At 38.0% G+C, this 16,743-nt stretch overlaps 2 protein-coding genes across 5 annotated transcripts in view; one reads left to right on the plus strand and one right to left on the minus strand.

Annotated features, from left to right (window-relative positions):
• Window positions 1-109: 109 nt before the first annotated feature.
• Window positions 110-14,971, plus strand: LOC101854384 (dynein regulatory complex subunit 2). 4 transcript variants are annotated; one of them, XM_005090877.2, is made up of 13 exons: window positions 110-186; window positions 1,840-2,006; window positions 3,416-3,668; window positions 5,064-5,287; window positions 6,598-6,681; window positions 7,161-7,274; window positions 8,781-8,858; window positions 9,842-9,868; window positions 10,735-10,875; window positions 11,747-11,899; window positions 12,862-12,963; window positions 13,797-13,912; window positions 14,361-14,971. In XM_005090877.2, the coding sequence occupies exons 2-13, from the start codon at window positions 1,872-1,874 to the stop codon at window positions 14,455-14,457; spliced, it is 1,524 nt and encodes a 507-aa protein (XP_005090934.1). In that variant the 5' UTR covers window positions 110-186; window positions 1,840-1,871; the 3' UTR covers window positions 14,458-14,971. The 4 variants fall into 4 exon arrangements, with proteins under 4 accessions (XP_005090934.1, XP_005090939.1, XP_005090935.1 ...); XM_005090878.2 differs by having other exon boundaries at window positions 116-201; XM_005090879.2 differs by having other exon boundaries at window positions 127-196.
• Window positions 14,972-15,522: 551 nt separating this feature from the next.
• Window positions 15,523-16,743, minus strand: part of LOC101862010 (fibrinogen C domain-containing protein 1) — a gene marked incomplete in the record, with an annotated part of 8,528 nt that continues 7,307 nt past the window's right edge. Inside the window, 1 exon segment of the mRNA XM_013088249.2 lies at window positions 15,523-16,029. Coding sequence (XP_012943703.1) covers window positions 15,655-16,029 — 375 coding nt within the window.

Consider the following 16,743-nt stretch of genomic DNA (forward strand, 5'->3'; position numbering starts at 1 on the left):
TATTTGAAACAAAACAGAATAATAATAATTGAACTCAAATAATATTATCACCACTTAATGTTTTTAATTTACTTAATGGGGAATGTTAAAATCTTAAACCATATCCGGTTTTGAGTGTCGCCATAACAACATTGACAGCGAAGTCGACCAAAACGCGGAAGGCAGTGTTTAAGCTATTTTTCTCAGGTTGAAATTCGTTCGGTGCTATAATTTTTGTGCATATGTGTTCTTGATTGTTTGTTTGTATGTGTTTGCCCGTGTACGTGTATATATATTTATATGTTGGTATGTAGTGTAAATGATTTCGTTTTGAGTGTTATTGTGTGGGTATGCAGTGTAGTGTAGTGTAAAAGTAAATGCTTTCGTTTGAGTTTGAGTATTATTATAATTATTGTGTGTGTTCTTTTATTTAATGTTTATGTCCGAAACCGAGACGAGAGTAAAGACTAAAATTTAAATATAGATTCTAGTCTAAAAGACCAATGTGTATTTTGGTTTGTAAATGATTAGACAGTGTGAAGAGTAGGCCTTTAAATGAAAAATTCCACTTCTGCGTCTGTTTAGTCATGACATTTGCAGAGATATTTTCCAGTTAAAAATTGTTATTAACTCATTGTGAAATTTCTATAGCCTATGTCAACTAGTAATCTAGTTTGGTTGGGGTTTTTTTCACCAATGAGAAACAAAACATATACAATATTGAAGAAACTGTATAATATTAACTGCCTTGTTTCGTTTTGGTTCAGTTGTTGTGTGGTAGGATTGTACTGCTAATATTTAGATATCAGAAGTCTTAATATTTTTACATAGACTCTAGATTCTATATGAAAGTGAAAGATGGAAAAAAAAAATTAATTCCTTATCCTTCCATTTATAAGCTAAAAATGTCTTTCATATCTGATGGCTTGGCAAACCAAAGTGGCCCCACTAAAAGTTTAGACCTAGGACGTGTGTATTAGATCAAGAAAGCTCCAAGTGGAGAGTTTAAGTTCACTTTTGTGTGTGAGGCGTGCATGTGCATGCATGTGTATGCATGTAATGTGTGCATTAGTGTGTGTTGTGCATGTGTGAATATTGTTTGTTCTCGCATTAACCCTAGAAGCGCTCAGCGTTTCACCTGAAGTAACCCGGCCCCGCCGCCACAGCCGATTGGCTGTAAACATGGGGGTTTGGTGTGGGGGGGGATCAGCTGAGATACCCGAGATGTATACCTGCTTCTGAAAAATGACCTTTTATGGCTCAACAGATGATAAAAGGCATATAAAACCATACATTTTCTTAAAGCTGATAGAATGAGCCATTAAAAAAATGATAAGCGATCAACTAAATACAAACAAAGCACAAAACGCGATAAATTCCGCTATTAGTACATCAGCACAGTGAAACAAGTGATAACACTTACCGTGTCGTCACTTAGCTGGACTGCGTCACTTTACCGATCGATATCTTGGCCAAGAGACGCTCTTCAAGGTCAAGATAACTTGCAAAGTAATTGGTCACTATTTATAACTTTGACCTGTAATTTACTACGTCATTTTTCATATAAGGTATACTGAAATTTTCCATTGAAAATGGTCAGCGTCTTTGTCCTTTATATAGGGCCTGCGCGCTTCCCGGTCGAAGTAGGTCAGCCCTATATATAGGGCCTGCGCGCTTCCCGGGTAGCCCGGCTCATGCCCTTTATATAGGGCCTGCACGCTTCCAAGGCAATGTAAAGTGTCTAGAGCTGTGTTCACATGGGAGCGGGCGCTATAGAATTGAAATGATCTACATTATTATTATTATTATTGAAGAATGATTCTTATTTTCTTAAATCTGTTTGATCTTTTACTCTTTCAGGTGTGTTCATATAGTACAATAACACAGCCAAGATGCCGAAGAAGAAGAGGGGATCTGGCAAAAAGGCTATGTCAGAAGATGAACGTATAGCCTATGAAGAGCAAAAAAGACTGGCGGAGGAAGAGATGCGAAAGAAAAAAGAAGATGTTCTTGCTCAATTTCTAAAGGTATATTATTGTTTCAAAAGTATGTTGTGTCATATACTGAAATTATACTTTTTTTTCTTCAGTCCCATCTTCTCAACCCTTGTAATGAGTCTCGCAATGTTACAATGACATGACAACCTTCAGACTTCATCATAAGGATGATGAAAAAGGGTGAAACCCTGAGGCTACACACATCTTAATATCAGAGTTTCTAGATTCTTTTCACAGGACAGAGCATACTTTTTTTCTTTATTTTCGAACCGTTTCATGAAAGAAATACTTTCACCCCTTAAGGGTTTTAAAAGGTTTCCAACCTTGAAACCATTGACTAATAACCTCACTTTCCTTTATCTCTTTGACTACTGTGATCCGTGTTTCACAGCTCGCCACTTCCTGCTTCAAAACCACACTTACTTTTGTAACGATTGAAATTAAAGTCTCAGGGAAAAGAATTATCGTTTTAAGTAAAATGTTTAGAAAGGTCATTATTTCCCCTTTACCTTCATTTATGTTAGGCTTCGTGGTGAAATAAGGCGCTCGTCAAACTAATGAAATCAAAGTAAACTGCATTTTTCTATCTGACAATATTTTTCCAATTTTTTTTTTGGCTTAACACCTTTCATGTATGTTTAAAAACACATTTCTGTGTTGATTTTTTTTTCTAAACTGTTGAATAAAGACACAGAAAATGTAAATTATCAGTTTCAAAGGAGGTCTCTCAAGCTATGGTAGTCACCAATCTTCGTCGCTCATTTTCTTGCTTATTTTACCTCTGAAACCTGGTGACACCGTCTCCTTCATTCATGAATATCTCGACTCCTGTTCAAGATAAATGGATATTTTTTTCATCAAAAGATACAAAAATGAGCATACTTTAAGATGATACCGATAACTTCACATGCCCAAAAATTGACGAATGCCTGATCCCACCGCGTTGTGACACATATAATACATGTGGCTAATATTAAAAATTGAACTCAAAATTTGTAATTTATCCAACGGTAAACAGAATCAGAAAGTAGGTCACAGATAGGGCCTGGTCCAGGTGAGGAAAAGCCCCTAGTAGTGAAATAGTTAACTCTGACAAAATACCCCCTTACACATTTCTTAAATGGACTTTTTTTGTCCAATCTTGATTTTTTCTTCAGTGTTCACATCTGAAATGAACTATTTATGCCAAGTAGAGCATTTCTCACATGAAGAATTGAATTTTAAAAGTCCTAATATATATTTTTTTAAATCAAAGCTGTGTTCTTGTGTTCATATAAATGTATTTACTACCTTCATAAGTTATAGCATGATCACATAAAAATTGTAAAAATGGTGTGAATGTTCTCTTCTTTTAACTTTCTTGTGTAATTTATAAGGTTACAGAAAGTGTTAATGATATGTTAAAACCTTTTTCTTCCTCTTTTTTTCCACAATGACAGGACAAACTTGTGAAGGAAGAGAAGGCAACCCGATACAACCTGAACAAACTGAACCATCAATGGCGGAACATAATGAGGGAGGCGAAGGCCAAGGAACTGAAGAAGGATATCGAAATTCTCAGTCAGACATTTGAGAGAGTCATTGATCGGAAGGATGCTGTGATCAAATCTTTATCTAAAGATATTGCAGAAGCAGAAGAGCAATATGCCATGGCCCTCCGTAGTCATCTGCAAAATGTGGATTATCTCATGGGTATGTTGAATGTAGATTATCTCATGAGTATATGGAAGGTGGAAAAATTATCTTATGGATATATAGAGAATGGATCATCTCATAGGTGTGTAAAATGGGGATCATATCCCCTGTATTTGAATTTTGGGTTATCCACACAGATGCGAAAAATCGATTACCACATGGGTATTTAAAGTATGGATTATCTTATTGGTATCCATGGTATGGATAATCTCATGACTGTGTACAATGCACAGCAGTTATTTCATTCATCACCACAGTTATCAAATCCTGATTACAAGGTGAAATGTGCCTAATAGTGCTAATTAAATTCTTATAAGTTGAAGGCCTATTCCCTATTTTGTGGCCACACATTTAGTTGAAAACAGGCATATATGTGAGACATCGTGGTGAAATCAGGTGCTCGTCAAAATACTAAAATCAAAGAAACAGACATTTTCCCGCCAGTTTGGCAATTTTTTTCAAATTTTTGGTTTTTGGTTTAACACTTTCATGTCCTTACTGAAACACATTTCTATGTGAATTTGACTGAAAAATATTGATTGAAGGCACAAAGTATGTCATTTTTGAGTTTTGAGGGATTCACAAGCTATTGAAGTTACTGAGATTTGGGGGCCATTTTCCCACTTCCTTCGATCACAAATATCTCGACTTCTATTCAAAGTAGATGAATATATTTTTCTTTGAAAGCAAAGCAAATGAAAAAACTTTTAGACGATACCAACAACCCCATGTTCCCGAAATTGAAGAGTTCCTGATTCTACCCCGTCATGACACAAATGCACATTTCCATAATTAAAATTTAGGTTACTTGCTACAAGCTTTTATTTTCATCTAAAGTACTCAGAAAAGAATAAAGATTTAATATTATAAGGATACAGCAAAAGCACAGGCAAGCAGATATTTGCGATGAATGTCGGAAATAAGGAAGAACAAGAATGCAGCCTCTTGCCTAGACTACTTAAGTGTCTCCCATCAGATGAGTCGTTGTGGTGGATTTTTTTCCTATCTCATTCCGTTTTGCTTTGAATTTGGTTGTGTTTCTCTGAGATCATTGGGCAGCTTATCGAGATTGCTTTTTTTTACAAATGATCAACTTCCCTTCAAGTTCAAGGCCTTTTGTGATGGACTGTGTGGGCATGTGTTTTTAAAAAGTTTTTTGGGGGGAGGGGGGGGGGGGGGAGATTTTGAGAAATACTATTTTCAATCATGGAGTTGTTGGCAGGTCTGTATAAATTGTCTAGATATTCTTCCTAATTCTTTCAGAGCTGTAAAATGATATTTCAATCTGTTTCCCGTTTTCTGTCTTAGTTGAAGAATGATTAAAAGCTTTTTTTTCCCAATTTGTGTCAGAGCTATCAAATAATGTCTCAATCTGTATCTGACTTCTCTTAGAGCTTCAGAAGCAGCGCCTGGAGGCCTTGACCCGTGAGTACTCAGTGGAGCTGGAGATTGTATGTGAGGAATTCGATCTTGAGAGAGCTATGTTGATCGACCAGCACAACATCGAGATGAACGATATCGCTGACATTCTCTTTGCCATGGATCAAAACTTTCAGGAGCGCGAAAATGAAGCAAAGTCGGAATTTCAGTCGATGCGAGATGAAATCAAGAATAAGGTTTGTATTATTGATGTTTTACAGATCCTTAAATTATAAACGTAAAAAATCTCCACTGAAGTTTGTGTACCTAGGCCAACTGTCTTGAATTTCTTGGAAATGTTCTGGATTTGGCATTTAGGGAATATGAGAGGACATATACATTACTATGCTAAAACGAGTCTTACTTGTAAATTTTTGTTGTTAAGTAATCTGATGTCATAATGTTTGGTGTTCCTGACACGGTTTTGAAAAAGTTGGCAAGATTGTACACTTATATGAACAGTAGTCTCCACCTTAGATCCCACCACTTACAATCCCAGTTCGCTTAAGATCCCGCTGTTTTAAGAAAACAGAATTTTTACTATACAAAAGTCACCCCTAAGATCCTGCTCTGATTCACTCTGAAGGTTTACATTCGGCTAAGATCCCGCATTTCAGATCATAATTTACGGAACAAAAACCAGGACTGGCATAGGCGATCAACCAAGAGTGAAAAGTTGAGATCATTGAACTGCCTGCCACTTCAAAGATCAGACACACTTGTGAATGTGATCACATATACTTGTTGTAAAACTCATTGTTTGCTCCGGACGGGATCACACGGAGGTGTGAATTTTGCGGATGCGTTTGTTTTCCCCTAACATTGCACTCGCATTTGAGGTCTTCACCTAAACTTACATCACTCGTAGGGTGGATAGGGCCTACACATTTGCTCCAGGCGGGATCACATCCAACTGTGAACTTTTCCCTGACATTTGCAGCAGTTGTCTCTACTCCAGAATTTGCAAGACAAACTGAATTTTAATTTGTGTTGTCACAAAGTAATGGTGCCTAACAACAAAGGTGGAGGAACTCGGTCAGAGACAAAAAGCTATGAATTATGGACAGGTAAAGGTGGGGTGGGGGGTTGGTAATTGGATCAGTGTAGATCTTGAGACTCACGATAGGATAATAAGTTAAAATGGCATGCCTCATGCCACTGTGATTGGTCATCAAGATTGACCACTCTTTGCTCTCTGTCATAAACCTACCCAGGGTTCTCGTCAGTTCGTTTTAGAGTGAAGAGAAACCATTTTACCAGTTGTGGGCCTTAATATGGGTCACCGTAGGTTCTTTCCTTTGTTCATCAGCTAAGATCCCATTCGCCTAAGATCCTGCATTTTCCTTGCTCCTGAGCACAGGAATCTCAGTCGGAGACTACTGTACATGTTTTTTTTTAGCCCATTCAGAAACTAAAAAGCTGAGTATGTTCTCCACAGTTAACAACTCATCATTGACAAATGAATTTGATATGACTCCCTCCAACATTTTTTGTTGTGACATTTCAGAACCTGGAAGAAAAGCATGCCCTGCGAGTTCAGCTGGAGACAAAAGTTGACGATTTGTGGCAGCAGTTCCGCCAGGCTCTACAGGTTTCTCTCCTTTGTATTTTATCATAACTCAGTACTTACAATAGTAATAAATTGAAAAGTTTGGAACAAATGTACTCAGTTCCTTTGGAATGGTAACATGATCGATCCAGAGCTGTCACATAAATGAAAAATGAAAGCAGACCAAGAGAACTTGACATTGTCTAAATCAATTATGGAGGTCGTTAGTTATGTGTATTCCAAAAAGGGATAAATATATATTGATAATGAAGAGGAGCTGACTGCATTTTTAAGATATATCAATTTTATTTTATATTTGCGGATAAAGATCAACCTGATCAGGCATCTTCACCCCCCCCCAGTGATGTTAAGTCAAAGGTCTTTTTTCCTTGCAAAGGGTGAGCATCATTTGATTCAAATCTTAGTTGTACAGATGCCTGAGTGAATACTTTCATGTGCACAGGTTTTCAACTTTATATCAAATAATGTTCAATGAATCCTTATTTTCTTCTTTTTCAAAGAATTACAACGAAACAACAGAGGAGAAAAAGACAGTCTTTGAGTCCTTGAAGATCAAAGATGAAAAGAGTGCCAAGGAAATTGAACTGCAAATGAGGAAACTGCAGAGGATTGGGGTAAGGAATGTAGTGGCCAATGAAGTGACTTATGCTTTGAATAGTTTTCCGTTATTGCAATTCAATTTTGTTTTAATTTTGATAGTTCATAATGGAATGAGTCTCAGAATGGATGATTGTTGTGGTTTTAAGCTGATCTTATTTTGATCCTTACATTTTTGGGTGTAGAGCTGTTAAAATTGTGTCTCATCTGTCTTAAAATATTTCCTTTGAAGAAATGTTTTATATGCTCAACAATTTTATAAAACATTTGCAAACCAATCAGTGAAGGACCTTACTACTGTCTGATATAGCTTGCTCACAGTAGCTTATAGGTTGGGGGGGGGGGGGTTCTTTTAATGTTCAAGATAGTACAGGCACCTTTTGCTAAGTAAGCAAGTTGTACTGTGTGTTTTTATTTATGGCAACAATTAGCATGCTTCTGATTTATTCTCATAAGTCAGTCAGTGTGAAAATATATGTTTTCCAATACATATACAGTCGAACATGCCTTAACGGAAACCTGTGTAAAACGGAAACCTGTCTTAACAGAGTCTCCCCGCTCCCCCCCCTTGATATATTCCTCTTTAACTACCTGTATAAAACAGAAACCTGTCCAATGCGGAAACGGAAAAAAACCCCGCTCTCTTTCGTGGATTTCACCTGTCTAAGACTGAAAATGCTTTGCCTGTGCAGCCCTGATTTGTAATAAAACTTGCAAGTTTGATTCCACTGGCTCTAAACTTAACATCATGCTGTCGGTCGAGGAAGAGTGAGCCCTTTGTGGTGAAGATGGTCAGAGGGATGTGGTTGTAAAATCTAACAAGTGCCAGTGAAAGTGTTCAAATGGGTCTCCAGCATGGAAACTTTATTGGTTGTAGAGGCCAGAGGTGTGAAATTAGTTTGCCCGATGCCCTCCACTCTAATCATACAGCCAGTTGAGAAAAGAGTTCCTCGAATCGTTGTTACATGGCTGCGAAGGGTGGTTGGTTGACTGTACTTATTACACTGATGGGTGGGAATAAGGGTGGAAGCAAAGGAGAGGTTCAAATGATTCTGTTTTTAATAGATCAAGCAGTGGTTCTATGAAATACAAACACTGGTGGTAATTGGATAAGTAAGACTGACGCGTGTCTTTATCAGAGAGGATAGCAGTTGAGAGGTGTAAAGTTTTGACCATTTGTGACAGCTGGCCGACCGCACAAGCGACCCTTGATCCCACCGGCTGGGACTTAGAACCCCTCCATAAATTCCTCTGTCTAAGATGTAAAATTTCTAAGACGGAATTTTTTTCTGGCTCCCTTTCGATTCCGTCTAACACAGGTCTGACTGTAATATACACAGTCTTACCTGCTCTGTATGATCATATATTATAATGACACTGTCAAAGAGCACCACTTGTCTGAGATTACCACTTTTCTCATAGACATTGGACAATTGTCTTGGACATGTAGGACTGTATTATGCTTTAAATGTTTTCTTTTCTTTACTTTTGAAAATCATTTTTAATTTCCTTCCCGTCCAAAGGATCAAATTGCCCAGCTGAAAAGTAAGATGTCAGCAAATGCTAAAGAATGTGAGGAGAGGAACAAAGGGCTGAAGGAGGTAGGATGACATATTCTGTTTGTTGTTTTGTTTTGTTAGTTTATTTTTTTGTATCGTGGAGTGTGTGTAAAGTGATGCTGTGACACACTAGCGCACTAGAGCTTTTACTGACCGCAGGCTAAAAAAATACAGATACTCTTATATATAAGACTGATTGGTAAATTGAACCGCATCCTTTTGCTTTGTTACATTAAATTGTTATTCTTGTTTTGCTAAGGCGTAAGTAATTGCCTCCAGGTTCTTCAACCTACATCATGAGTAATGTTTTCTGTATGCGACTCCCCAATCCCCTCACCATCAATCCTGACCATGATCATCTTCTTTGCTAAGACTATAACCCAGTTATGACTTTAGTCTCCGCAAAAAAACTATTACAAATATCGTCATGATGCTTACCATCTCCATGGATGGTGTACGCATGTGTCTACAAGCTTCTTCCAAGGCTTCCATGCACACTTTTTTTTCTTTATTTCTGAATTCGTAGAATTCCTGTCAGCTGGGCAGCTATCCTGGCTAAAGATATGTTGTATGTCAAGGGTTTTACAGTCTTTTCAACACTATAAGATTATTCACAGTTTAATATCTCTGATTTACCATCTTTTTTTTTTCTTCAGTAGAGCTATTTTGCCTTATCTAACAATAGTTCCTGAAATCTCTTTGTTTAGGGGAATAAGGAATTTTATTTGATAAATTGAAGATACGGGGGATTTAAGATTGGAGATAATTACAGTACACTCTGACAGACTGAATGAACCTATCCAATAGACAAATTTTTAATATGTATACCTCACTGAGATAGGGGATATTGTTATCCCTCAATCATTGGTCACTCAATCCAAAACAGCTCCGATCGTGTTTGATGAATTTCCACTTTTTGTGAATTTTCTTGCTCTGTGGTTTCCCATTATTGTTGTCAAGAAACCGCTGTCTTTCTGTGTGTTACATTTTCTTAATTGAACATATTTTCGCTTTTGGTTGTGTAGGAAGAAGAAACAATCATAACCAAAAAGGTATTCTAATTTTATTTTTAGCTTGCTCTTGAAGTTTTAATTTTGAATGATATGATTTGATTTGATCGTTTTGGGAAAACCTTTATTTTATTGCATGAAGAAATAGTTCACATTCTAATTTTGCATTCATGTTTTGTTGATTCCTTTCATTTTCTTTTTTCTAAAGTTTACAACTTTTACATTTTTGGGGATGTTTTAGTCTTAACTTTTGTGTGTTTAACTGAATTTGTCTTCCCTACCAAAAAAGCAAAAGAGTATTATTATTTCTTACCAAAAGTTGTTTGGGATGTATGATACAGCTGATGACATTTGCATACCATTTAGATAAAGTGACAAAATCAGACATTAAGAAATGGATGGGTTCCCCCTTATACTTTTGAGTTTTTGATAAGAAAGTATAGAAGTTGCAGAGTTCTATTGTTCTCCCTGTCAGATAAAAGGTTGAAATTTGAATTTATCTCCTGTTTTTTTGTCCTATTGATATACAGTTTTAATTTCTTTGTATTTGAAACAGCTTAATGCTTGGATATCTTGAAGATACATGAGGCAAATTCAACTTCCCTAGGAATTTTAGAAAAATTCCATTGTTTTGTGATCTTGAGCTGGCAGTTCTTCTCTGTGATCCTTAAAAAAATGTTTTATACTTAATTGTTTTTATTCAGTAAAAAACTATTTTTAAAAAACTTTTTAAGAACCCCTCCCCCCCAAAAAAAACAAAAAAAAACAACAACAACTGATAACTTAATTTAATTATCTTTTATTGTATTTTAGTGGCAGGGGTCAGTGAGAAATGCTTTACTTTTTCTCATTTTATTCTAGTTGAATTCCATCATCTCTATCATGTTATGTATATTTGTTGATAACAGGACAGAGAAAAGATGCAGAGACATTTCCACGAACTGAAAGCCGAGATGAACCAAGTCCGGGACAAGGAAAGAGACAAACTGACAAAACTCACACTGGAGAGCAATGCAGCCATCAAGGAGATCAAGCGACAGAAGGAGAAGGTAAGAAATGACAGACGGAGAAACTAAAGAACGACAGAAGTTAAAGGAAAAATACTGGAGAAAGAGAAGAAGAAAACAGTAATAGCTCAGCTGGTACTACGCTAGAGTATAGTGCATAAAAATATGGCCCTGGTTCGATTTTACTGAAGAGTGTGCTTGAGCTTAGGTTGTTTTGGGAGTTTTTTTGTTTTTTGTTTTTTGTTTAAAAGAAAGGTGTTTTACATCCCCATCAACACAATTTAGATCATTTGGAATGTGTTCCTTGACTCTGCTTGTCAGAGCAAACCTGGACTGAGAGGTCCCAGCAGAATGACCAAGATACTCTATTGAAATGCTTCCCATACAGGAATCAAACTCAGGTCTTCTGCATGTGATGGCAAAGGGCCTAACTGCTACTTCACAGTTTTCAGGTCTTGTCATCCACTTGCCTTGATCCTATCAGAGATGACCATTAAAATCAGAAGTCTGCCCCTCTTTATTAATCTTACTGTGTAGAAAGGCACCAAGCAAATACTACTTTTCAATTGTGTTTAGTATTACAAGTGGGTAATAAATGACCAAAAGAAATGATACAAAGTTATGCACACAAAGTCAAAAGGTACCCAAACTTAAAAGACGAACAAGGTCAAAGACAGACAAAGCTGAAGACACACAAAACTGAAGACACACAAAGACAAAGACACAAAGCTGAAGACACACAAAGACAAAGACACAAAGCTGAAGACACACAAAGACAAAGACACACAGACCTGAAGAAACAAAATTGATACTTCACAGATGTTCTCATTTGTTTGGGGTTTTTTTTGTCTTTTTTGGGGGGATTGGGTGGTTTTTATTCTGCTCTCCGCTTAATCAAAACTTCCCGTCATAGGGTGAGCTGATTCTGAGACTGGCCGAAATGTGTCGCAAGATGGAGACGGAAGAGGAGAAAGTGTTGCCGTTCTACGCCTCCTCACTCACCAAGGAAGAGCAGGAGGATGTGGAGGCTGCGGTTCTAGAACCTCCGTCACAACCCCTGGCTGAGGTAAGTTTTATTTCACCAACAAAACATTTTTGTGAGACAGCGTGGTGAAATCAGGCACTCGCCAAAATAAATGGAAGGGAAGAAACTGGCATTTTTCCCACAGGTCTGGGAATTTTTTTCAAAATGTTTGTTTTTAGGCTCTACATTGTTCATACCCGTAAAAAAAAATATTTATGTGTGGTTTTTACTGAAAAACATTGATAAAAGATGTAAATTTTCAGTTTCCACGGACTCTCAAGCATAGGAAGTAACGCTACTTTGGCTGCTATTTTGTCGCTAATTTTGCTCCTGAAACTAGGCGACCCCCTATCTTGACTTGTATTCAAGGTGAATGGATATTTTTGCCATATAAAGCAAGGCAAATGGACAGTCTCTAAGATGATACCAATAACTGCGTATGCCCCAAAATTAACGAGCGCCTGATTCCACCGTGTCATGACGCATTTAGAGAATGGCAGAGGTAAGCTTTCTACCACCAACAACATTAGCTAAGTTTTTTCACCATCAACCAAGTGTTTATAGAATGATAGAGATAAGTTTTCCACTGTCAGAAAAACATTTATAAAATGGCTGAGTTAAACTTTTTATTGCCTGAAAGACATTCATAGAGGTTTGTTTAAAATGAAGGGAAAAGGTGGGGTTGGGGGGGAAGGGGTATTTGATCTGGAGAGAATTACTCAACACAATAACAGTTTCTTAGTGCTGAGAAAAAAGCTACATAGACCGACAGACAGATATAGAAATAGCAGAGAGGGAGTAAAGAAGTAGACCTTTTGGTAAATCCTTTTACCCATAAATATGAGCTGATGTCAGCATTGATTTATTTAATTGTTTTATGGCTCCTAAAATTCCGAAATTTGAGTAATTAATAGATTTTTGTGTACAATGTGGAAGTGCGTAACTATTACTCCAAAATAGGCCAGGTTTTTCTAACCACCTTTTCCTGTGTTTGTGTGTGCCAGGTGATGCATGATTACACATCGCTGGAGAACTTCTGGAAGCGTTACAACAAAGTCTTACTGGACAAGCTGGCCCTGGATAAGGAGAAACAGACCATGGCTCAGGTAAAATTACCCCCCCCCCCTTTCCCCAACCATCCCCAAAGCATGTCTCAGCTACTCCCGTCCCCCTCCCTGTCAACAAAGCATGGCTCAGGTACCTCCCCCTCCCCTCAAAGCATAGCTTAGGTACCACCTCCTCCACCCCTTTCCCATTCCCCATAATGTGGCTTGGGTACCCTCCCTCCTCACTATCCTATATATATATCCACCCCTTTCCCCTTTATATATATGTATCTATCTATCTATCTATCTATCTATATCCCCCCCCCCCCACTAAACTAAAGCATAACATATCTGGATTTAGACAGTACCCTTAAGAATTAGACAATTATCATTTACAACAGTCTGGGTTGCAAAGTAAAAATAAAGTGGCTTATCAAACTTGAACTCCTTAACTCTCCCTTAAAATTTGTTGCAGTCACAAAATGAACAGTATTTCGTAACCTTTACATTAAAATTTGTGTTTTAAACAATAGTCCAGTAACCTGATTTGTTTGTTGCTGCAATATTTCAGTTACTTTTTTTTTTTTTTTTTTTTTTTGGTTTACAACAATATTCAAGTAATTTGTAAGATCTTTTTACAACAATATTCCTGCATACATTAAAAAAAATGTTTTTCCAGTAACATTACATTTGTTACAGTACTCCAATAACCTGTTACTCTTCTTACAAAATTCCAGTAACCTGTTACGTTTGTTGCAATATTTCATTCATCTGTCTCACTAATTAAGTATAATCTTCCATTACTGTGTTTCTTTTTGTATTATATTCCAGTAACCCGTTACATGTGTTTCCAGTGTTTCAGTAACTCTTAACATTTGTTTCCAACATTTCAGGAGAACCACCAACTGCGAACTCTCCTCAAGCAGTACCTGGATGGTATCTCGGTCAATGACGAAATCTTAAGCCAAGTGAACCCTCTGTTCGTGGTGAACAACAAGACCAATGTCAAGTAAGTGACTTATGTCAGTAAGCCTACAGAGTGTCAAGAAATCGAGCACATTTCTGTGTGAATTTTAATGGAAATATTTGATAAAAGGCATTAAGAATGTACATTTTCAGTTTCCAAGGACAATCAAGTTTTGGAATTAACCAAATTTTGGTAGCCATTTTCTCTCTAATTTTAGCTCTGATACCAGGTGACCATCACCTCTACCAATAACAAATATCTCGACTGCTATTCAAAATATATGTGCATCTTTAAATATTTTTCATCAAAAACAAGACAAATAAATAAGCTTAAAGATGATACCAATAACTCTATATCTATGCTAAAAAATTTATGAGCGCCTGATTCCATAGAGTCGTGGCACATTTCTTTTCCCACCACCAGCTCAGTATTCAACAGCAGGTAAATGACTTTCTCTAACATGTGTCCTTTTTACCTCCCCCCTCCTCAGATTGAACGTGCCAGTGATGGACCCACGAGTCAGGAGACCTGTGCCACAGACCGTTGTGGAAGCCGCTCATGTCATCCAGCACACGCTCAAATATTAGCCTGAAACACCCCATAAATGACTTATCTGTGATACACTGTTTGATCAACACTCACAATCATAAATTCAAGCTGCCTCCTCCCCCCCCACCCCCTTCTCACTTTCCCCACTATTCTGTAGCGTTTTGTGTGGTCCAACTCAGTTTCCTTCCCATAAGAAGATATTTGTCCCTTTTTGCTCTCCATGTCCATGGATACACAACACAATAGAACACTCCACACAAACATCTATCCTGTGCTGTTCCCATTTTACTGATGCTTCTATGTGTAGTTGGAGGGCTCTGCTTGTAGGTCCCACTTCATTTCTCACACTCAGTTGTTTTGTCTGTCTTCTTTGCTTTTTCCCAGAACTAAATGACTATTATTGTGTTGATGTCTTTCTCAAACAAACAAACAAACAAAGCAAATAGAAATTGTTGACAGAGTGTGCATTATCTCTGATTTCTGCTCTGTATTCCAGTGCATGTTGTACATAGCAACACAAGAACTATAAATAAAACAAGCTTTATAAAGGAATTTTTGGCTTTTGTCTCGGATCGCTGACCTAACGATAATTTAATAATAATATTTCCACTCATACCCAATTTTGTGACCTTGGGAAAAGCACTTTACACAAATTTTCCTCATTCTTCTAAGTGTGAATGGGTACCCGAACATAGACAGCGAAAGTTCTTGTCGCGAGTGATGTTTCACGTCTCCTGTTACCCCCAACGCTGGACCACAAGCCCTGTTTCACAGCTCTCCACTTTCTGCTTCAAAACCAGTTCTACTTTTGTAATATCGAAACTGAAATCTCAAGCTGGAGAATTATCATTTCTAGCTGTGTGTTGAAATTGCTCATTATTTCCCTTTTATTCTGATATGTAATACATGTAACTGATATTGAGAATTGAACTAAAATACTTTAATTTGTTTTGAGGGAAAGGAGAATGAGAATAGGTCCGGTCTAGATGAGGAAAACACCTTGGGAGTGAAAGAGTTAAGCGTCTGTAGAATCATAAAAATGGCAGCTTGCGCTGTATGCTTCCCGAGATCATCATTTGTGACATTTCTTATCAAACCAGTCGTGTCATCATTTCTGACCTTTATTATCAAGCCAGTCGTGTCATCATTTCTGACATTTATTATCAAGCCAGTCAGGTCATCGTTTAGCCAACATATCATCATTTCCAACATTTCCAATCCAGCCTGTTATATAATCATTTAGCCAGTCGTATCATCATTTCCGACATGTCCACAGTGTCGCTATCGCCCGTCAGAGACATCCAGTTGAGCCCCTGAGACTTCTCGCGAGAGCCGTAGAGAGCGTTAAGGTTGGACGTGTGGCAGCTGTTGTACCACCACGCCCCCTTAAGGGAGCGGGCACAGTGGAGCGCAGAGCTCCGGTCGTTGTCTCGGTCTTCCGTGCTGAAGCCGTTGTTGCTATGGTAACTGAGGCTGTCCCCTGCAGTCCCCGAGTAGCCCCCCACGAGGAGGGCGTAGTTGAGACTCTCTGGCTGGATTTTGAAGTAGGCGTACTGGGCGAAGTAGGGTTTTCCTTTGAGTACCATGTCCACTCGGAGTTCCCAGCGTTTCTGTGTATGTGTGGGTTTGTGTGTGTGTGTGTGTGTGTGTTTGTGTGCGGGTTTTGTTGTGTGTATGTTTGTGTGTGTGTGTATGTGTGTTTGTGTGTGTGCGTTTGTGTGTGTGTGTTTTGTTTTGCAAGTGTGTTTGTGTGGGTAGGGAGGGGGGTGGGGGTGGGGATGGTGTGTGAGGAGGGGGTTATGGGAGGGGTGGAACACAGAAAATTTACTGTCAGTCAAAAGCACAAACGCAGAGAAAGAGAACAATTATTTGAAAGTTGAAACGAGTCTTAGCTATAAAATGTAAACAAAGCAAACGATAGATATCTTTAACTACAACTAAAAACTTCAGCTACAACCACTACCAACACTTAAACAACAGCAACGAAAACAAGATGAACAACAATAACCACAACAAGAACAGATATATTGTAAGCTTTCTTTTTTGTTGTAAGTTGTAAGTCAAGAAAGAGAGGGGGGTAGAGAGGAAGAGAGAGGGTGAATCAGAGAGAGAGGGGTGGGGAGACAGGCAGACAGACAGACAGATAGACGGACAGAGAGACAGACGGACAGACAGGCAGGAAAGCAGGCAGGCAACCATTCAGACGTAAAGACGGTGTAGTAATTTTTTTTTCTCCATAATTCCACTAAACACTGCAACAGAAAGAGATTTTGTGAGTTTTCTCTTATAGTGGGTCAGGAGAGAGAGAGAGAGACAGAGAGAGA

Source organism: Aplysia californica, unplaced genomic scaffold (assembly GCF_000002075.1).
Source record: "Aplysia californica isolate F4 #8 unplaced genomic scaffold, AplCal3.0 scaffold00023, whole genome shotgun sequence".
In the NCBI taxonomy this organism is placed as follows: domain Eukaryota; kingdom Metazoa; phylum Mollusca; class Gastropoda; order Aplysiida; family Aplysiidae; genus Aplysia; species Aplysia californica.

Coding starts and splice junctions, on each gene's coding strand:
- LOC101854384 (XM_005090877.2), top strand. CDS start 1,872: ATGCCGAAGAAGAAGAGGGGATCTGGCAAAAAGGCTATGTCAGAAGAT. Junction 3,669..5,063: donor AAATGTGGATTATCTCATGG/GTATGTTGAATG, acceptor GACTTCTCTTAG/AGCTTCAGAAGCAGCGCCTG. Junction 10,876..11,746: donor TCAAGCGACAGAAGGAGAAG/GTAAGAAATGAC, acceptor TTCCCGTCATAG/GGTGAGCTGATTCTGAGACT.